Source organism: Dicentrarchus labrax, unplaced genomic scaffold, assembly GCF_905237075.1.
Source record: "Dicentrarchus labrax unplaced genomic scaffold, dlabrax2021, whole genome shotgun sequence".
Lineage (NCBI taxonomy): Eukaryota > Metazoa > Chordata > Actinopteri > Moronidae > Dicentrarchus > Dicentrarchus labrax.
In genome coordinates this window covers 22,511,063-22,533,815 of record NW_026136711.1, presented here as the reverse complement: position 1 = coordinate 22,533,815, position 22,753 = coordinate 22,511,063, and the positions used below count along the sequence as shown (strand labels likewise).

Below are 22,753 nucleotides of genomic sequence, written 5' to 3'. Positions count from 1 at the left end.
ACTCATGCCGATTGATCTCCTAAAATCTAAGGCTTATTAAAAAGCAAAGCATATTTGTGACATGGCAGAAATCAATTTCATGTAATGAATATTCTCCTTTAAAGACCAGAAAAATGAATAAAAGTCAACAAGAATTCTTGCTCAACTAAGGCCCTATGGACTTATCAACATGGAGAGTAGGCAGCTGTGTGTGTATCTCTAAGGTGAATCCAGTCGAGGTTTGATAAAACGGGTTGGTGACATCAGTAATGTCATTATAGATACAGTATCTTCTAATGAAAGATATTTGTGGAGATATCTTGAATTACTGTCCTGCCTGATCACAATGTAATTGTGATTCTAGGCATTTGTAGATATCTTATGGTTTCTCGTTTCTATCCTTACCTGGAAAAAAACTCACAGATGGTTTTTCATGTCTCTGCATGCAGTTTGAATGTATGATAAAGGCAGAGCTCGGGCTAGTTTAGCTCGGATCATGTGTGGGTTCAGTGACAATGACTAATGCTGAGGGTTTAAAACTTAACAAATTAGTGACTTCAGCAATGTCAGTTCACAAAATCTAGTTTAGTTTGAATAAGCATCAATCTTTTAAAACTTAAAAGCAGTTTTAATCAATAATATTTAAAAAAATATATCACATGACTTCTTTGTTGTAAAAGTGGCTGAAAGTAGTGATGTACCTAAAATTTGTGTTTGAACTGTTGAAAATGTTTTTCACTCTTAGGAAGCCATTTTAAGCCAAAAAAAAAAAAAAGAAAACCCACTGTACACTACCTACTCAGCACCAAAGAGCACACAGAAAAAAGTAAATGACTACCCGGTGAACATAGTGGAGCATTTAATGGCTAAAGAGGCAGATAGTTCTCTGGTGGAAACTAAAAACAGAGCTAAAAGGAGAGTGAACTTCTATTCACCAGGTGTCCAGAAACATGCAAAGAAATGCTAATGTTTGCATTTTATCTGCTGAATGTGTGAACAAGCAACTCTTTGCTAATGTTATCCAATTAACCTTGGCTGGTAATCTGTTAGTATTGTGTTCGCTTGTTTCTTTTATTGCAGTTTTAAAGATGTATTTCCCTGTTGTTTCACAGAGCTGCTATTGATTCTATAAACATTTAGTGATTAAGCAAAGGTTGGATAATCTAACCCTTCAATGTACGATGCCTCCAAACTGCACAGAGAGATATAAAAATGCAATCAACTAGTTTTTGTGAGTCTCAGTAAATTGCCAACTTTGTGAAATGATTCCAAAACTAAACTATGCTGCTAATTTTATAAAATGGAAAATTGTCTCCAGTCAGCATCATTTTCAAACTAATGATATGATCAACAATCTATTATCAGCTACATTATCATCAATCAGCTGTTTAACAACTCATCTCCCATCATATAGTGGCTACAGATGATGACCACTGTCACTTAGCTGAAGGAGGGTTGACACGAAGTGCAACACATTGGAACAGAGACACAAGATTGGATGAAAGAAAGGACAGAGATTGTGGAGATTGGAGGAAGACATGTACTTTCCATCAGATTGTGATGTGGCAGCTGCTGTATGTTTGAAATGCATTAGTGCTAATAGCTGTACCATTAGGGGAGAGAGAGGCACTCTGTTGATGGGTTGCCATGATGAAACCAGGGAGAGGGGGGTGACAAAGAGAGGCATGGAGGGAGAGAGAGGTGTAAGTGAGAAAGCAAGTGAGTGAGGGAAGAAGGTAAAAGAGACGGAGAAAACGGGAAACAGAGATGGAGCCATCTTCCAGGCCATTTACTGCAATCATCACTCTCTAATCAATCATGCCTTTCATCATAGGACAACACAATCTCTTCTTCTCCCTATGCCTCTTTCTCTCTTCATCTCCACTCAGCCACCCACTCTCATACATAACCCAGTAGTATTTGCGTGACCTCTTTCTTGCTCTTCGCACATGTATGTTCATCTGTAACTTGGTAATAGCTACAAATACAATTCATACACCGCACAGCCTACACCTACAGTGTTCGCCCTCCCAGTGCTGATAGCCTTTGCGCTTCTCTCAAGTCATCTCTTGCCAATTCTTTCTTCCCACTTTGTTCTCACGTATTTTAGTGTGGATCAATGGCAGCAACACAAGTCCAGTTTTTTTTCAGCCACATTTCCTGCCCTAAAGTCCCAATAGGTCCCCTCAGAGGTGTAGAATGACCTTAAGTGCTAGGGGCGCTAGGTAGAGCTGCAAGGGTTTGTTCACTTGACCAAGTTCAGCTCCTTTCATAATGCCTCTATTTGAGATAATTGGCCCTTCAGAGGAAATGAGTGAGAATCATTGTGGCGACTCTCAGCCCAGCCCTCGAAGCTACCAGCTCCATTAGCCACAGAATACATTAGTCTTATGACGGTTGCCTTTGACAGATTGAAATTCAGATTCTGGTGAAATAGACAGAAATGAAGAGACGCCTCACTCTGGCTTTGTTTCATCTCGCTCTACGCTCAACATGTTAATTTTCTATGTTGTTTCCACTCTTCTTTGTCTTTTGGAAATTTTGCCAAACCCCGTTTTCATCTCTCACTGGATTAACTGAAACGGGCAGGAATGGACCATTTGTCCAAGCACATATATTTTAGTATTTCTTGGCAAATTTTTTCCTGCTGAATTGTGACATTTTTCCCTCTCTCTATTGTCGTTAGTTGAGCTAAACCAATAGGAGAATATGAATAGAGCAAGCTAGTGGTTGTCTATTTGGAAGCGATTTAAATCTTCCTGTATTTCCTGAACGCCATATCTGTCCCTCATTTTGAAAGTTAGATGCAGACCTCCTGAAAAATACAGAAATAAAATAGATTTTGCCAACTGTCTTGTATCAGTACCACAACAACCAGAACTCTAAAGGATCTCCATAGCAGAGGCCCGGGAGGAGAGCTATGTGAGCCCTTTTTAAATGTGCAGTGCTTATTTCAAACACTGATAAGCATAGCCACATTGTATAATCACAAATAAACTGCATCTATTTTCATTGTGAGCTGTTTTTTTTTTACTTCCTTATGTCTGCGCTGAGACAGAGTGCTCGCAGCCTGCCGAGCACGTAATGGAACTCATAAACAGTGTTATCACTGAATCCTGAGCCATGGAACGGACTTCCATCTGCTCGCCACTGGAAGGGAAGGAAATGAGGAGGGGCTATGTGGAGAGAAATTCCTACACAGTTTACAGTTTAGCAGAGCCTCCTCCCTATCAAATGTATCTGATGATGTGGGCGTCTCAGTAGATACTAGAGCGAGCTTTACTTATACTAAGATGCATCTGCAATGGATGCTAACACACACGCCAAACCGAGAGAGAAAGCTTAATGTTTGTGTCTGTGTGGATCACAGAAAGTCACATTTGATCAGTTAGAATGATGTCAATATAGATTTCACCTTAAACTACCATTTGGACTGCTGTTTCTCCCTCCTCATGAGCTCTCCTATTCTGCTGTCGTCTCTTCTCCTGGTGCCTCCCTTTACTTTCTATCAACTGCTGCTCTGCTCACAGCTTTGATCAGGCTTTTAGTTGCTGTGGTGACCCAACAGTTTGGTAATTTCAGTTTCTTGATTGCAGACCGCTGTAATTTGTTTAAGTGGTCCTCTCCAAGGTAGAAATGTCCTTTTCTCCTTTTTTTTTTTCCCTCTTCCCTGCTCCAACTCTTTTCTCTCTACTCCCTCTTCTGTGTCTTTCTTGCCACATCTCACCCCTAATGTTTCTCTGCTGCTTCAAGAGACACCTCTTGAAAACTCATGCTGTTCTACACTCGAGTAGGGGGACATTTGGTGAAGTCTAAGATGACTCGGAATGAAAGAAACACTGAAGTAAAGAGGGATAGAGGTAACAAGAAATGCTGAGTTAAAAAGAACACAGAGAAGGAGAGTAGTGCAGGTGCGTCAGTAAGCATTCATTCAGTGGGAGTTTGGCCAACTGTGATGCTGCGTGCTAGCCAAGAGGGAGGGTTGAGAGAGTGGCCCCCATGTCTAAATCCCACTGATCGATCTCCCTGCCTCACAGGAGATGGGAATCAATAGTCAGAGAAATCCAGCGAGCCACGATGCAGACCTTGATTTTCCTATTTCAACAGATGGCCAACACCCATGAAATGTTATTTTAAAGGCCCTTCTGGTCAGAACTGGGTCATTAACACAGAGAAGTAAAAACACACTGATGGAAAACAAAGAGTATTCTGTATTTTCATATTTTCTCCTTTTTGATTTGGACATTGACATATATTGTCTCAGAGCTTAAGTCATTAGGTGATAAATTGATTTGTTTATTAACAGAACATTAATCAATTACCTTTCTTTTGGGTTATTTAATGCATTTCATTAAGAATGAGAGAGAGATGGGAAACATAACAATAACGTCAGCGGGCACATTGTGGTTCATGGTTTGTAACCTAAAACCTCTAGGCCATCAGGGCATCCCTGATCAATTTAATAATTGATTTCATTCTTTAAATAAGTTCAGACAAAAATCGTAATAAAATATGACAGTTTGTTGCTTTTCTATCATTCTGAACATTTTTCTTAGCCTATATTGTCTCATCCCAAATAAATGGAGGTCTGCAGAAAAGAAACTATACATTTTATGTCCAAAGCTTCCTTGTGATCCAGTAAAGTGTTCCAGGAAAGTGATGTGTCTGAGTGGTCAGGTTGTCATTTTGTGAGGGGTGACAGGCTGGTTATGCTGTAGCAGAGGAGAGATGCTTGCTCGGGGTTTTAGTGTTTGCTTGGGTGTATTCTGTCCCTGCTGTCCTTGGCGCTTGTCTGCAGATATCTTAAAGCAGGCTTCCCTTTGTCATTTGAATGTTCAAATCACTGTGAGGGACAGCAAGGCATCTGATGGAAATGATTACAGGGTCGAAAATAACAGGTTTCCTTTGGCCGGTGCTGATTGTTGATTGGCCACTCTCAGTCAGCCTGTAAAGAGGGGGTGTGACTTTTCAGGACTCCATGGACTAGCAGTGGTAAAATGGCTGAAAAACATCAGTGAAATGAAAAGCTGTGCTCAGCCCTCCAGGAAAAATGGAACCTGGAAACATTTTGCTCAGATAAGTGGAGCTCCAGTGTCATACCGAGCCACAGTGTGATTGGACAGGAAGGTCCAGACCGAGCACCAGATTGTTTGTGATTGGTCATCCCAGCGACAGATACTGTAAAAATGTTAGACATAGATAATTGCATTTGCTTTATCAAATCCCTCCGGAATCCAATGATAGCGTTAATATTGCCATGGCCTGTTTATCTTATTTGTCTTTATTTGGTGTTACAGCACCTCTTTCCTGCTTCCCCTCTGATGATCAGATTGGGGGCTTGTTTGGGAGGTGTTGGCATGCGTGTGTCATGTTGGATAGGCTTTTTATCTGGCACTGTGTCCATGCAGTGTGGTGATGCTATCAGCGTTAAAACCTGCTCCTCAATGGAGCCCTGTCAGCCAACAATGGAGAGCAGCATTACCCAGAGTGCAGCAGGACAAAGCCTTCTTTCCTTATCGCAGGATTGGAATATTCACAGACTGATTTAACTGCTTTTACCAAGGGGAAGTGTCGGGCTCTGAAAGAAAGAGACGGCATAGCAGAGATGGGAAAGAGAGAGAAAAAAAAGCGAGGGAGGGAGGAAAAGAAGAGAAAAATGGGAATCTGTGACCTGCAGGATGTTTACAAAGAGACGTTTAAAGAGCAGAAATTGCAGATTGATGGGGGGGAAATTGGGGCCATGAAATATAACATGGCATATGTAGCCTTAATATATTTGAAATTATGCATTTTTAATTTCACAATAATCAAGACTCTCTTTCCTCAATTGTTCTCCCTCACTCCTCTCCTCCCTCACTCCTCCTTGTATCTCTTGGGTTGCTGCCCATCTTTATGAGAGTCTTTGAAGTGAGTGAGCAGTTAGACGCAGACAACGCTCTGTCTGAAGAGGAGGAAGACATTGATGAGATGTGCATGGAGAATGGCGTTCACTTTGCTGAATTTGCACTGTGTATAGGAGCTTTAATCTGGGGGCACATTTGTTTATTGGCATACAAATGAACATCTGCATGGAGCTATGCTTGGACGCCATGGTCTCAGCAGCTCCCTAATCGCTTAAAAGCCTGGAGAAGCAGAGCATGCCAATGAGAGAGAGGGAGAGGGAGAGGGAGAGGGAGGCAGCCGCGCCCAAGGCACTCCTTTATCTGAGTTTCACTCTAGCTCAATAGCTCTCTCTCCCTCTCTCTGTCTTCCAGGCCAACAGTTTAATTTCCAGTTTGCTGGTTGACTCTTTATTGACTTGACATTATAAAGAGGCATTTTAGTGACCTTCAGTGGTTAAGACAACATCCATATTTTTCAGACCGGACACCTCAAATAGCTTATCTGCATTTATTTGTAAAATGATGTGACAGGGCACCAAATGGCTTCTTCCAGGACGGAGGTGCTTGATAAATAAACTTTTAGATATAGAATGAAACTCCCAAGAATCAACTTATTTTCAAAGATACTCTTGTATTGTAAAACGTGTCATGCATTTATTAATATCAACAGTTTGTACAGTTACATTTAATTCTGAAGAGTTGGTTTTCTTCTATCTGCATTTAAAATGCATTGCGATATCATCAGAGAACAATCTGTGTGTCTTTTCTTTCTCTTTTTAACTGTTGTTTTATTGTTCATATTCTCGCTTTAGTTCATCATTATGGCCAGATGAGTTTGTATACCTGAACGATTATGATGGAGATCATGAAAATAAATAGTTGTTTTAATGGCCAAATTTAAGTCTTTCGTTGATCCAAGGTTTGCTGTGTGTTATGATCATCTTAGAGGTTGAGAGGTTTTCCTTATATTTTATCACCATTAATATCAATTAGGGTAGACTCTTGACTCTCATTATAACACTGTACAACTCAACAGCACCCAAAGCCTCTGAGATGACCATAAAGTTGAATGAATCAACCAACAGCTCTCTAAAAAAAACATTATAATCTTCATGAAGAAAGGATTTATTGGTGGACTGTTGTATCAGATGGTTTTCTTTTTAGTTTATTATACTGCTGCTGCCAGGAGAGCAACACAGTAAAAGGTTGTATTTAGTGCAGTCGATCAATATAAAAAAATTGCTGCTATTTGTTTTTTTCCTTAATAAGACTGAAGCTTGTAATAATAAAAAATTTAAAATCACTGAATTAATGTAGAATCAACACAAGCAAATTATATTTAAATTAGAATATAATCTTATGTTTACTCACATTTAGTGCTTTAGTTCTTTATCAGTGAAGTCAAAAAGTAAAAAGTCCAATGGTCGTCTGTCAGAGTGACGTCCTTTGCTTGCTCAAATATGTTCATCCTCCCTGCCCTCTGGCCTTCATACAAAGTGTGTAATGTTGACATGATGTTTCCTCTCAAGAGTAGATTATAAGAGGTGTCACCCGAAACAATTCAAATTTCTCTAAGTCTGTCGTCTTCTACTATGTTTGGTAACAGTTAGTCCAAGCATTAGTTACCTTTTTACTTACAGGTTTGCTCACAAGTACAACACTGCGGCAGTGTAGATGTTGTTTTGCTTTGAGGTGGTATGTCAAAGATGAATTACTTCTGTGGTAATTAAATCGATTTTGCAAATTGTGCAGTTTACTTTTGTTTTCTCCAGAGATCGGTCGGGCATCTTTTTAAAGTAAAACTTCCACGTAAAACTTGTCCTTATCCATCTTTAGCCAGGAAGGTTGGTGGTTCAATGTCGTCACAGGTCATAGGTCAGCAGCCGCAGGAAGTAAAAAAAATACAGCGGTGTTATTTTTTAAAAACATGTTAAATAATTGAAAGTAATTGCAATAAAATAATCCCCCCAATTATTTCTCAGTGAAATTTAAGTACAAGTAAAAATCATTTTTAGTCAGAGTACTGTATTTTTTGCAATATGCTTGCATCAATTAAAGGATAGAATTTAATATTCCCTGAATCAAAAAGGTCCCCCCAAAGAACAAGAATTCATATTTTATTCACAGCCAACCCCTGCAATTCAAGATCAAAGTGGTAAAAGAGCTTTTAGATCTCTGACAAATTTCTACATGTGTATGATTAATTTACATCTGTTTGAAAAGAATATTTAATGAGCTCACCTTTTGACATTTGCACAAACCTGTGGGCCATATAACCTTAAAGGAAATGAGCTGAACAAATTTGTTTCTGATGTCATACTGTGATTTCATTTTGACATCTCTCCTTTTAGTAGCAATGCCCTTGTGTATATATTTCCTTTACATCTCATTCTCCAGATGAAATTGGATGTCAGTCATTTCTTAATCAACATGTCTAGATTATAATGTACCTGTGTGTTGTGTCGTCAGTGTACGGGTATGTGCTTAGCCTGGAGGATTGCACTCCCCCTCTTACTGGAGAGGTCTCAGCACAACGTCTTGAGTTTCATACCATTTGACATGTAGAGATGGGATATAAGGATGCTGTGGAAACAGAAAGACAGAGGTAGAGATAGATAGAGACAAGAGCAGAGATTGGAGTGGAGGAGATAAGTAGAAGAGTTAGAACGTATAGCTCCCATAACAGGTTTCCTTAAAAATTTACGTAAGCAGTTCTTCTTCTGCAAGCACATCAAATTGTTTTAGCTTTTCCTTCTTTATTCTAGTTGCATTTTCACACTAAGTGAGCTGTGTACGTGTGTGTGTGTGTGTGTGTGTGTGTGTGTGTGTGTGTGTGTGTGTGCAAGTATGTGTGTCGGTGTGTACCTTATGGGCTGATGTGCGTGGGTTAATGAAGAGCAGTAAATGAAATCCTTTATTGTGTTTGATATAATGTCAGCTTCCATTAGGGAAACTGGTGCTACGAATGATTGCTAGACTATCGGGGCCAGGAGAGAGGTGCAGTGTGTGTGTGTGTGTGTGTGTGTGTGTGTGTGTGTGTGTGTGTGTGTGTGTGTGTGTGTGTGTGTGTGTGTGTGTGTGTGTGTGTGTGTGTGTGTGTGCGTGCATGTGTGCGCGCGTGCATGTGTGCGTGTGTGAGACGGTGTGTGTGCGTTTCTGCATGCTTGTGTGCACACCCCAGGGCTCGGCAGAGGCACAGAGTGTGTTCTGTAATTATAAAATCATTAGCAGGTGTCCAGAGGAGATATGAATATGACTGTAATCTGTCCCCACCCATGATGGAGCGCTTGTCTCACACTCAAATGTCAACCTGTCTCAACCAGCCCATTGAGAGAGCTCACAGATTCAAATTCAGAAGATTTAGTCCCAGCATCCACACTCAGTCATTACACGTGCCCCTACATATGACAGCCTTTATGTACCAGCCATTTTTCAATCACATACTGTTGACCTGTGGTTTACCGGATCAATCATCTGTCAAGGTCCTCTTCACATGTTGAGAAATGTGGGGCTTTAAAGGCTCCGACCTTCACTTGAAAGGATATTTTGAAGTTTAAATGTGTAACTACAAGCAAAGGGTGACATTAAAATAACATGGAGCACGTACCAATGACAAGAAAACACATTGGCAGAGGAACAACCTCCTAGTCAGACAGACTGACAGGCGTACAGACAAACAAAAGATAGGCAGGCATGTATCTGGTCAGACATAAAAATGAGCAGACATTGTAGCCCTGGCAAGGAGACAAAGTCACATTGTAATCTAGAGCAGAGGGGCGGTTTCTATAGCAACAGTAGGCATCTAACCTACGCGCCGCTGCTTTTGCTGAAATCTGAAATTGGCGAGAGGAGGCTGGTATTGAGGATAGAGAGATTGGGAAAGATGAAGATAAGACAGGGCAGGGTGGAGGAGGAGGAGGAGAGAGGAAGCAGATTGAGATAAGAGTGAGGAGAGGGAAAGGAGGGTAGGAAAGATGAACGGAGGAAGATTGATGTAAGGGAGGGGCTGGAGATCATCACCTGACCTCAGTGTTTGTCTCCTGTTTGGAATTTGTTGGTCCACTCAGCATGATAGATTTAATTTACTGATAGCACTTTGTGTCAGTGGGACTTTCTCAGACTTTGTGTGTTTCTTTTTGTTCATCTGGTGTGTGAGAGGCTTTACGCTCTGCCTTGTCTGTGCACGCACATTATATATACTATCACAAACACGTGCATACTGTATGTGATTGTATGCAGTTATGTATATGTATGTGTGCACTAGCAGGATGCACGAGAGAGAGACGAGTGTGGAATAATTGCTGGCTTGGTATGGTATCAGATGTGTGTTTAACCCAGACCCTGAGCCTGTAGAGACCTGTGACCAGCCACAGCAGATGGCCATGCTACCCTGGGGGCTGCTCAGAGGGTCATGGTGGCCTAGGACTCGTCCACATGGAGCCACCTCTCTTCTGTGAATGTCTGTGTGGTGTGTGTCAGAGTGTGTGGGAGGAGGCAGAGGTTGTTGCATTCATAAACAAGATCAGAGTAACTCTTATGTAAATATGTTCATATTATCATCATATTGCAAAAGACAACAAATAAGTGCAGTTTATATGTTGTCATTGTGATGGTTACAAATAGATTATTATTTTACTCAGTAGTACTGTTGGTATTATTAGTAATGAATACCATCAGTAAATACTTACTATTCTCAATCCAGTAAGTATCAATGATGGAAATGCAGTAAAAACTGTTGCAATAATATGTCTTCATTGCTAACAAATACTGTACTTCAACACTTAAAATGTCCGCATATCTGCTTACAATTACTACTATATGTCATAACCCATTTATTAAATGCTTATATACTGCTTGTAGATGATAAATAGAGGAAAAAATGGTTGCATTAAGTGGCACTAATGCTTCTGATACTAAGGATGTACTTTACGTCATGATTATGGTTATTAAATTGTCATTTTACAATGCAAGTTTGTGTAATGAAATGTAGGTTGTAGTTTCCTTTATGCTACTAGTAAAAACAACAAATATAATTTGATTTTGCAGAGTTCTCCTGTCCTGGGATGTGCACATCCTATGCCAGTTGTGATGTTTCCAGTCATGAGGCTTTCTGTGGCTCCATTGTAAAAGAACTTGGCATGGCAATTTTGCTTTCTAAATTTTCCTTAAGAAATACAGTTATTTATGAGTGTGCTTAACCAGGGTGGAGATGTGAGATGACCATGACCATGTTGATTCCCAGGAACCTAAAACTGTTCACCTGCTCCACCTCAGCTCCGCTGTTGTAAACAGAGGTGTGTCTCTTTGCTTCCTTTTCCCTAAAATTAGCACTCAGCTCCTTGTTTTTTGCTGAGGTAGAGCAGTAGGTTGTTTTCTGTGCACCACTCTGCAAGATTCTTGATTCGCTCCTGATATGAAGTGTCATCATTGTTTGAAATCTGGCTGATGGTGGCGGTGTCATCTGCAAACTTCACAACAGAGTGGTCTCCATGTCAGGAGATGGAGTCCTCGGTGTACAGTGTGAACAGGAGTGGGCTGAGCACACAGCCCTGAGGGGCTCTGGTGTTGAGCACTAGAGTGGAGGGGTCTGTTTGTGAGGATGTCCAATATCCAGTTGCAGATTGTTGTACTTCCAGAATGTTGCATTTCACGGGGGTGATTGTGTTGAAATCAACAAACGGCATTCTGATGTAGGTGTTATTTTTCTCAAGGTGTGTGAAAACAGGGCGGTGGAAATGGCGTCCTCTGTGGATCTGTTGGTTCAGAACACAAACTGGTGAGGGTCAGGCCAATAGGGATGTTGTTCTTTATGTGCTGGAGAACCAGTTTCTCGAAGCACTGTGGAGAGTGCCACAGGGCGGTAGTCATTTAGACCAGATCAGATACTGCAGACTCTTTAGGTACAGGGACAATGGTGGCTGTCTTGACACAGGTGGGAAAACTTTCCTGTGACACTGATATGTTAAAAATTAACATTAACTACCTGATTGGCATATGTTTTTAATACACAGCCAGGGATCTTTTAGGGCCCAGAAGTTCACAAATGATGGGAGGCACTCCTGCTTTTGTAGCCTGTCACGTATCTTTGGTGTTGTTAGTGTTGAGGTCTCTCTACAGTCTCTCTCTGGCATCTCCACTTTGCCTCCTTGATGTCAGCTTTTATTTTGGTTTCCAAAAGTGGAGCCAGGACTTGGAGGCTAGACTAGTGGAATTGTGGAATGGAAACAAGTGTCTGTTGGACGTTTTAAAATATGCCCTGGCGGTGCTGTATGCTTCTTTGTCATTTGACCAAAAGGTAGCTTTTTTGGCTCTGGATAAGGCTCTCACCTCTATTTTCATCCAGACTTTCTGGTTGGAGAAGGATTTTTTTTGGTATATTGCTATATGTGCATGTTTAGCACAAGTAAGTGATATGTACTGGGTAAACATTAAGGTCAACACAGCTGTCTATCTTTGTGAACAGGCATGAAACCAATGACAGATGGTTGACAAATAAAAGGAAAAACCAACATATAATGTTGGTGGATGAGAGTGTTGTCTAACATGTCCATCCAAAACCTTGAATTGGTTTTTAACTGGGTTCAAATATTTGAAATAATTCAAATATTTTCATGCTCATCAAAAAATGCAGTACCCTTTGTGGACTATTGAAGCACCTGCATCCATTATGCGTTTCTCTGCTCATATATGTTTCCTTTCATTTATTACCCATCTGTATGTTATATTATGATTATTATTAAAGAGCAGTAATCAAGTATAGGTACGAAATGAAAGCAATGTTGAAGTGTAAACAAGGGCGCTACAGTGTTAGACCTCTCAATAAGCTCTCTCTTCAGTAATGTGTGCTATGTTTTTTTGAGTGCATTATTTGTTTGGGTAAAGCTGCTGGACGGTGTCCCTTGGGTGCAAGGAACCAAGCGTTTATTTACAGGAAGCAGTCCTGAATAATGAGTTGTAATGCCGCAGTAGTGAGAGTAAACTCTTTAGAAACGAGGGACCAGTCTAAGCAGGACTGGGCTCCAGATCAATCCTGCTGGCAGACACAACAACGCTGTTGCTCTGCCACAGTCTCTCTCTCTCTTTCTCTTCCTCTTCTCTCTCTGCAGAGGCAGGGGCTATTTTTAGCACTGGCAAGCTCTTTCCCCACTGCACCCACCACCACTACCACCCCTCATCTCTCTCCTCTCAATTCATCCCTTCATATTACCCTGACCTCAGCCTCCATCCTAACCCTCCAACTTAACCCAATGTACTCCCTGAACGATCCGGCCTGATCCCTCCACTCAGCTCCTTTCCTTTCCGTCCTCACTCCTGATCTCTCTGACAGAGTTGGGGAGGCAGAGGGAGTGCTGGTAAGTTGAGGATATGTGTCAGGAGGCAGATTCTGCTCCTCCTCTATCTTGTCCATGCTCATTACCCAAAGACACAAGCTGCGTCTAGGCTGGTCCTTCCCGTTTTTGATGTCAGTGTGAGTTTTGATCATACTGTGATTCTTTGGTGAGTTGTTAGGGACTGAGCTGAGTTGATGACTGACTCTCTGATTAGGACTGGAGGCCAGCCAAGACCCCAGTCATAGTGTGTAGAGAGGCTCTCATGCCCGAAGGGAACTGAAAAAGATGGGGGCTGACAGAGAAAAGGAATACTTGTGCAAATAAGTTAAACAAATGCAGTGAGCATGTGTGTAAGGCAGCAGGAGAGATGAAAATACTGAAGAGCAAAACGGTGAAAGCAAGCAAGGGACAAAAAGAACAGTAGAGACGAGGCTTGAAAGAATAAGTCAGACTGAGTAAATCATGTGTAAGACTCTCTCTATTTCTCTGTCAGCCATCCTCCCTCATCGGACCATGACCACAGCCTCTTCAGTGAGGCCGAGTCAGTCACTGTGGTGCCCTTGAGAGCGCGTCCTCAGCCAGCCTCCTCATGATAATGAGGCAGGCCCCACGACCGCTGCTCACTGCATGCAGCCCCTGCCCGCCCTTACGCCTGCCTCTGTGGGAGATAAGGACGCCAGTACAGAGGAGAAGAGGACGGCAGGGAGGCTAACATCCTGGGTATTTGCCCAGGGATAGAGGCCGGGAGCTTGGTAGCAAGAGGCTGAATCTGGGGCTTCAGCTGGTGACTGGTAACTTTAGCTGGTAATTAGAACAAAATAGTGTAACACAATTGCATAAATTTACATTATTTTCCTTTTTCTGTTTCTCTCCTGTGAGAGCTGTTTACCTTGACTGAAAACACAGCCAGCTGAGGTTGATAAGACTCCCAGAGAGAGTAATATTTTGAGTTTATTCTTCTCTCACTGCAAACCACTTTACTCCATGTCACATCTGAGCTCATACCACAGTCCCACACAGACTTACATTTCTTAGCAGTTTTCCACAACAATGTTCCTGCGGTGTTTGAAACACACAAGTTTGAACATGGGCTGCATACATTGCATCTTACTCATTGCAACAAAAAATATGCATTACATCCTTCGATATCTCTACAGCTATCTGCTCGCCTTCTCATGACTGTCATTCCACATCACACTACTGCTCCTGTGTTCTGTGATGCTGATTATATTCTCATGCTGAACAGTGTGATGGAATATAACCATGACTCTCTCTAGCTTACCACCACGAAGAGTCGGGGCTGATATAGACGCTGCTATATCTTCTCTCATCACCTGTCTTTTCACTTTTCTTTTCTGCACAGGAGAATGCCATTTCATACTACGATTCCAAAGCGGATTCAGACTATGTGAGTACAGTACGGACTGCTTCCCTCCCTCCCGCCCCCTCTGCCTGCCTTAACCCCCAGATCTTACCTACTCCACATCCCAACCCTGACAACCCCCTTTCCTGCAACCCCACCCCACCCTTCCCCTGGCCTCCTCGGTGATGATGCCCTCCCTCCGGTCACAGGCCCCTGGGTTGTCTGTGTGTGTTAGTGAGGTGACACTACTTTATGGTGAGTTGGTGTGACAGAGTAGGGGCAGGCTAACGTGCATGTGACAGAGACTTCAGCTGTCCTCCCCAATTCTAATATCCAGAGTTTTCTACTTCCCCACAGAGACTTCAGCTGTCCTCCCCAAGTCTAATATCCAGAGTTTTCTACTTCCCCACAGGCCCTAACTGTGTCGACTACGGCCCTGAAGTGGGTTGTTAAACCCCCACGCCCATCAAGACACGAGTCATATCGCATATCTTTCATACACCAGAACACCATTTCTATCACGTGCGTCATTCATACTGAACAATATGAATGACACAAGAATAGGAAAGACCTGCAGGCTGGGTAAAAACCCCTGCAAGTCGCTGCTGTTTGGTTTCACCATGCCACCAGTTTGTAGTTCCTCCTTAGGATAGGTCACACTCTGAGCCGTGCCCGCTGACTGATTAAGTTTCAAGGAAGAGTGCAAGAATCCCCCCTAGATCACCAAAGCACAAAAAGATGGGAAGAGAGTGAGATAGAGAGGGAAGTGCAGGAGCAATAAATCATGGTGTGATTTTCTCTTTGTGCACGCCACTCCTGTGATTAATGACACAACGCTTTAGGGCCTGTCAGCACATCTAATTGGAGAGCATCAGTCATCATTAACATGGCACACTAAGGCCGAGCCAGTGACACACCCCTGACCCCCGCTTCACCAACCCCACCCCACCCAAAGACAGCGGCAGAGGTCAGGTGGAGGTCACTCCTTCATCCTTGCATCCCGAGCAGTCACCCACCAGTACTCACCTATCTGAATTTTGATTCCTCCCGCGATGACCCCTTTCAATTAAGGCTCTACCACTGGTGTGAAAATCCTGTACTATTAGGGAGATACGATAAGAATTCTGTTATAAGAAAGGTAAGTGAATGGCGGGCTCTCTTATCCTAGCCTTGTCTCCTCTGTTCTCTATCCTGTACTCTATACCTATTAATTTCTCCTCTTGTCACTGTACCCTTGATTTGAAATTACAATGTGATAACGCAGTTTGAGTCAAAACTGCCCATGTGCCAAAGCATGCCTGATGTTCATTCCAGTGCCTGGATGAAGACCATTTTATTTATTTCTCTTATTCAACTACCTACCAGTCTTTGTATGAAATATTCACACAGATTTTAATATCCTTTAATGCCTTCCTTTCTGAGCTGCTCTGTTAGAATATTAGGACTTTCACGTTGTATTGGCCATTGGTAAGAATATATGTATTTCTGAAAATACAGACAAGATCAGCCCCACATGCCTCATCCCCCATAAAAGATTATAAGGTACGCTTCAGCAGGGAGCAGACAAAGCATCCTGGGATGATCCCACTTTCACTGGAGTACTGTTATCTGTCTAGTTGAAAAACTATATTCGATCATGTCTGGTAATTTACTTTGAGGACAACCATCAAGTATATGAATTATTACAAGTCCGATTATTTAATAATCGGAAAAAAACATTATAATGTTAAATCAAAATTGAAATTATTTTTTATGCTGTTGTGGTATACTGCATGTTAAATATGTTACAGAAAATATTTACTAATTGTAATGGTATTTTATTCTGAAGGAATCCTTGAAATTAATCCTTCAAAGAGCTTTCTTTCCTGCTGTCTGTCAAATACACACACACACACACACACACACACAGGGTCATAAATGACACATTTCAGGTTTGCCCTGGTTGACTAAAGGCGGGAATGAAAGGATCTTTAAAATGTCATCTCTGGCCTCTTCAGCCTTTAATTAAACCTTGAGAACGGGGAGATAAAATTAACAAATTGGGTAATGAATCGAGCAAAACAGGTGGTGGATGGTTGAAGAAAATGAACCAATCAGTCTTTCCTGCGTGGATTTATTCAGCTCCTAATTAGACGCTGCCTTGGTTAATTATGATTGGGCTCTTCTGAAGAAAGAAGAAAAAAAAAAAAAAAACTCCCTGCCCGACATTGACAGAATAGTGTCAGACTGAGTGATAAACAAACACCTCAACCTCGCAGTTAGTGCTGTGGAAAAGCCCACAACCTAATCAGCTTTACTAGTAATAAATAGTCAACTGGCCCCTTAAAACTGTTTAAAAGTTTTGATAATTTCTTAACTTTTTTTGACCAAAGTTCAGTATATCAGCCACAGCAATATGAAAAATGTCCACACCTGTTAGTTTTAATTGCCAGCATTTGTAGTTAACATTACATTTTATTGCACTTTTATTCTTTTGAATCATTACAGTTACTTTCAGAGTTGTGTGATTTTATTATGATACCAAATGCAGATATGAGCTGGAAACAATCATCAATTTTTATATTTCTCTCATATTTTTATATCTGCAATATATCTGCAAAGCTGCAACCCTGTTTAGTTCTGCCTCAGTCCGTCCCTCTGTTCTCCAGCTTATAAGAAATAAAACATCCATATTGGATTGGAACAGAAGATTATATTACCATATTGGGTAGCTGCTAGTTACATATTTCGATTTTTGTAAAGAACAAATAGTATTAAAGGAAGAAAGTCTTGAACCTCTTTAGCCTTGTGGTTGCCAGATTGCAGTCTCTGGTCAGGTCCCATTGGTGTAGGAAAAAACAACAGGTGGAGGGGCTTTTCTCAACAGGGCCCTAGACTAAAACTGATTAAAAGAAATCATGTCTAACCTGCCTTATACAAGGACTCTGTACAATATAACATATAAAATATCAGCAGATTTGTGCAACACAACCTCTCACACATCCAGATGAGCTTTGTGAGACAATGAAGCACCTCTAACATGCACAAATATAGAAAAGTTCCACAGCTGTATCACTTCTTAGGCTTTTGGTTTTTTGGGGAAAAAAAGCAAACTTTTTTCAGTTTTCTTGTCAGCTGCACATATAAATTAATTGTTATTATTGTAACATTTGGAGTAAAATGCTCTCTGATTTCATGATAAGAAATTTGATGAGGCCAATCCGTATATAATAATTTTGAATCAATTGTTTGATAAATGGTATTTAAGTAATTTTTTTTTTTTGTTGAATGTGCTGGCTTAGTAGGCATTTATCTGTCCTAATGTATTTCTTTCTGGTCTTGTCCTGTACCGTGATCTTATAACAGAAATGAGAGCTGGTCTCTGTCATAACACCGCATTGTAACTCATGTTGACTTTCAATGGGACTTCAGCAGAACTATCCCCCTGATCGTCCCAACAACAGCTTGTAATTGCCTTTTAATAGTCAATTAAAGTTGGCCCATCAATCAATTTCTGCCATGGACATGGGGTTTTGATTTAATTTCTCCAAAAACAACAGTTTTTATCATGTCAGATCCAATTAACCCATGCTGCTTTATTAACATGAAAACTGTGTATTGTTGTTGCACATTTGCTGCACCCCAAAATTTTATTCTGAAGTATACTTTTTTGCTTTTCGGCAGTCAGAATGCTTGTTGAATGATCAGAGATACAAGTTTTGTTTTATAAATACTCAAAGAATGAAGGCTAATGAAGGGTAACTAATAAAGGAAGAATGATAGAAGCATGATGCCAGACTGTGCTGAGGGCTACTTCTGTATGGCAGTGTATCAAAGAGCTCCGTGCATGAATACACATTAATTAGATTGTGTTTGTTTAAGAAAGAATCCTACTACGACCTCATAAATTGTAATTTCTGAATGTTGATCTGTAAACGTGACCTGTTCACTGTGCTGTTTTCTAAGGATGCATCTAACAGGGTTTTATTGAGCGCTCTAAGAATATGCGCTGAAATCAGATCAAGAATAAGCTAATAAACTGAGCCGCAGAGTGGGGTTATATCTTGCTGCCATTTTATTTCACATGCCACAATCACTTCCTCCTGTGGGAACAGGCACAGATTGTACTCCATTGATAACTTATCAAGATAAAAAGCTTAAATGTCAGTTTTGCTTTTTATCTTCTGGCTTTCTTTTGAGATCTGACACTTTCCTACTGCAATATGTGTGTCAGGCTTTCTCATCATGTACAATGGCCAGACTGAGAAGCTGTAGAAGTGCCAAAACATATTCTAAATATGCAGTATTAGCACTGTTTTCTGTTTAAACAATCACAGGCGAGAGAGAAGAGACACTATGATATGAAATATGCCATCATTCAAGTGGGTGGGAGACTAAATAGTGATTAAGTGGTGTTGGTTGCTAGTTATTGTTAGGGTTAATTTGTATGGCACCTCATGTGTCTACGATAGTCATCTCAGGTACTAATGAGTTTCTCTGTTTAGTGTCTGCTCTGATATCTGTTGTTGTTCTCTGATGAGAGGGAGAGTATAGAGCCACCTAAATCTGAAGCCAGACAAAAGGCAGAATAATTGCTATTTTTGTGCTAAACGTTATTCAAATGCTGTGCAATTTTATGTGTGAGTCAGACAGAGAGACGCTATACTGTATGTACTAGAGCCACAGATGGCCGCTGTAAAGCCCCAATATGGGAGGTGACAGAATGCGGTACTATATTTGCATGTTTCCTCCTGTTTTTCTAGCCACGCATTTTTATTTGTATGCTCACTCAGATTTGTGTGTGTGTGTGTGTGTGTGTGTGTGTGTGTGTGTGCCTGCGTGCATGTGTGTGTCTGCAGACAGAGGATGGAGAAGAGGAGAACCCACTGGAGAGCTCGACGTCTTTGGAGCTGGAGTTTGTGGACGATCCCAATTTTAAAAACAAGGTCAACTACTCTTCCAGTGCGGTCCAGATTCCTACAGACATATACAAAGGCTGTAAGTATACAAGAATAATTTTTCTTTACTAGTGTTCTGGTGGAAAGGTGAGAGTTCATGTACTAAATAAGCACCTACAGTTATAAATGACAAAACTACTGCAGTTACCTCAAGACCTCTGCCTCTTTTCTTTATATGCCTGAAATTGTGTATATTGTAAGCCCTTTAAAAGTGCTCATTGAAAGAAATAATTACACACAAACAAATCAATAACCATACAGAAAATTACTCTTAAATGCATGCGACAAGCAACACATGGTCACTGAGTTTACATTAAAAGTGCCGTGTGTAACATTTAGGAGGATCTATTGGCAGAAATGGAATGTAATATTGATACTTTCATTAGTGTATAATCACTCTAGTTACTGTGAACCAAACAACAACTGTCAAATGTGCTTTTATATCATGGTAGGGGGTTAGCTAGTTGCCCCACAACATCATAATTGATTAAATAAGTAAAATAAATGAAATATGTCCTCAAAATGAGTCCTCAGAAATATATAAATATAAATATATATATAAATATAAATTCTTTAAACAAGGACACAGGATAAGAACTTGGTAAGTGGATTTTTTTTATTTCACTGGGTCTTTTAAGTGTTTTGTGCACTGAATAATCTCTAATCTCTAAGAGTACAGGAATAAGACAGAAATCTACATTTATTGTGCCAGCCAATAGCATGCAACCTGTTACTAGTGGAACTGTTGGCATTATTGGATTCTGTGCTGTTGGTTGTGTCACTTGGATTTCAAAAATATAACGCATATAGAGATTTTATGGCACTATCAACAGTTTTACCTGTATCATGTATGTATTTTTATAAAGGCCGCTGGGCCATAGATTGATGACAGTCTTTGTTTGACCTGACCTCTCCCCTTTCTCTCACTATGTCAGCTCAATCTCTCCCTCCTTTAACGTCAGTCAGCCCTTTAGCAAACTAACATCATTTTAGATGACAGACGGTCCCTTACACCAGATCTGTACTGCATTTATTTTTTTTCCTGCGTGGGCATGGTCTCCCCCTGCTCATGGACCCTGCCCTTCCTGCCTGGCACCGTGCTGCCCTGCGGACATAACACCCTCCTCAGTCTGCAGCTGCCAAATGGACAAAAGGGAACACATGTACCTTCCGGGACTCTGATTTCGCTTGGCATGTTCCCTCTGTTATCCACCTCTAACCTTTTAGACACTCTCTGCCTGCCTCTTTAAAGACTCAAAAACCAGAGCATGTGCAGACAGGCGGCCACTTTTGCAGTGGCAATTTTTTTCCTTTCTGCTATTGTCTAGCTCTTCGCCTTCTTTGTTGAACAGGCAGTGTATGGCACCTGTCTGTAACAATGCCCTCCAGCTGTGTCTCCAGACAAATCTTGTCAGAATTAGACACTCTTGGTTCAGGAGGAGATGTCAAAGGCCACAGCTGACTCACAATAGAGCAATCAGGCCTGCACATTGTTCCCGGAGCCATTTTGTGCCAGCTCTGGTTCCCCTGTCTGAAGATATGAGTCAGAGAATAAAACCCTCTTGATTGAGCATGTTGGAGACTAGAAGAGTAGGGTGGTACAGTGCATGGAATTCGTTTTTTCACTTCTCTTCTGTGGAAAATGTTTACTACTGATGTTGTTTAGTTAGTTCCCATTGCGCAGTCTGCTGTGCTGAGATTGCCAACTGCAGATTTTGTGCCAACTCCATTATGAACATGTGCTGTTTTTAGTCGTTGGTGATAAAGAAACAGTGTTGAAAAACCTGTTGCGGCTCAAATGTACAGTAATTCTTAATAATGCTTTGCCACCGAACCAAATATCCCAGCCACAAAGTTAGCAATTACTGAGCGTCACTTGGGGTCAGACGACTACAAGTTTGAAAATGAAAGAAATCTGGGGGTCTAGAGTTAAGGTCGCACAGACCAAGCAGGACAGGAACTGGAAAAACACAGAAGCTTGCAGAGCTCCTGCACCGATACAGAGGTCGTGTTCACCAGGTTCATCAGCTGCCTGTCCCATTCCCCATGTACCAAGCGGTCATGGGTTTGAATCCAACCTGTGGCCTTTTGCTGTGTGTCGTCCCCACACTCTGTCCTCCAATTCCTGTCAATCTTCAGCTGTCACTATCAATTGAAGCCAATAAAAGCCCCAAAAAAAAAAAAAAAAACAGTTCGAAAAAAATATGAATTAAGAATTAATTCCCTGAAAAAAACACCCTGTGTGTATAGGCCTTTAGAAAGAAGTTAGCTTTCCAGACCTGTGTGGTCTCTCCTCATGTATGTTTCAGGCTCTGTCTTGAGGCTACATTAACAGACCCAGAATGCTCCAGAATCTCAGACGAAATGGATGGTGGTTGAGGTGCATTCAGGATAATGTTGGCTCCAAGTTTTGACAAGAAACAAGAATGTGTGGTATAAAACAATATCTCTGTTTCTGCTGCATCGATATTGATCCTTTTTTTTTTTTTTAAACAGTCCATCGTGAGTTTGAAAGTGTTGCACAAGAGTACAACGCCAAATGTCACGGGAGCTGCGTTTACTTTAGAGAGATGGTGAAAGGGGATCATTATCTGTATGTCGTGTTCTGCTCTGGTCCCACCAGTGGGAGCCTGCAGGGTGCCTTGGAGAGGATGTCTGAGGAAACTAATGTGGGCGGATTGTTGTCCTCTGGGTCTGGAGAGGTCTAGATCTACAGTATATCTGTGGGTTTAGGATTAGCAGAAGAGAAGCAGTGTGAGTGGGTAGATTCAGCACTCGTTCCTCAGAGGGAGGCCGGAGGAAAGGCAGAGAAAAGAAAACTGTAGATAGAATAGAGCGCAGTCCAAAGTACGGCATGATGTTCAACAGTTGTTGTGAAATCCTCAAGTGTTTATTAGCACTTGTGCTCTGTGTTGTTGGAGTAGCTTGCTTTGATTCGTATACATTGTTAATGCACTGAATAAATTGAGTGTTTTCAAGAAAATTGCAGCGTGAATTACCAGTTACAGCAAAATGGGTGTCTTTGGAGATGGACTGAGACAGAGGCACAGATAGAAGGAAAGATAGAAAGAAAGGGGGTGAGAGGAGAGTGAAGGAGAAGAGACACTTTAATAATAGAAACCATTTAGAGAGAAAAAAAAAAAAAAAGCATTTTTTTATTGTGATCCTTTTAGCAGCTAAATGAGGCAGTGCATGCGTCCTGGTTTGATTTGTCTGCTAGGCCCCATGTCCGTTTATTGAGATTGAGAGTGTTCCCTGAGC

The 22,753-nt window shown here is 41.2% G+C and overlaps 1 protein-coding gene across 3 annotated transcripts in view; it reads left to right on the top strand.

Moving 5' to 3' along the window:
• The window catches only part of cacna2d2a (calcium channel, voltage-dependent, alpha 2/delta subunit 2a), a 143,630-nt gene that overhangs the window by 74,128 nt on the left and 46,749 nt on the right, over positions 1 to 22,753 (top strand). For 2 of the 3 annotated variants that reach the window (XM_051414525.1, XM_051414524.1), the window contains exons 5-6: positions 14,556 to 14,600; positions 19,394 to 19,532. In XM_051414525.1, coding sequence (XP_051270485.1) covers positions 14,556 to 14,600; positions 19,394 to 19,532 — 184 coding nt within the window. The remainder of the gene's footprint in view (positions 1 to 14,555; positions 14,601 to 19,393; positions 19,533 to 22,753) is intronic. The other variant, XM_051414526.1, reaches the window with a different exon arrangement.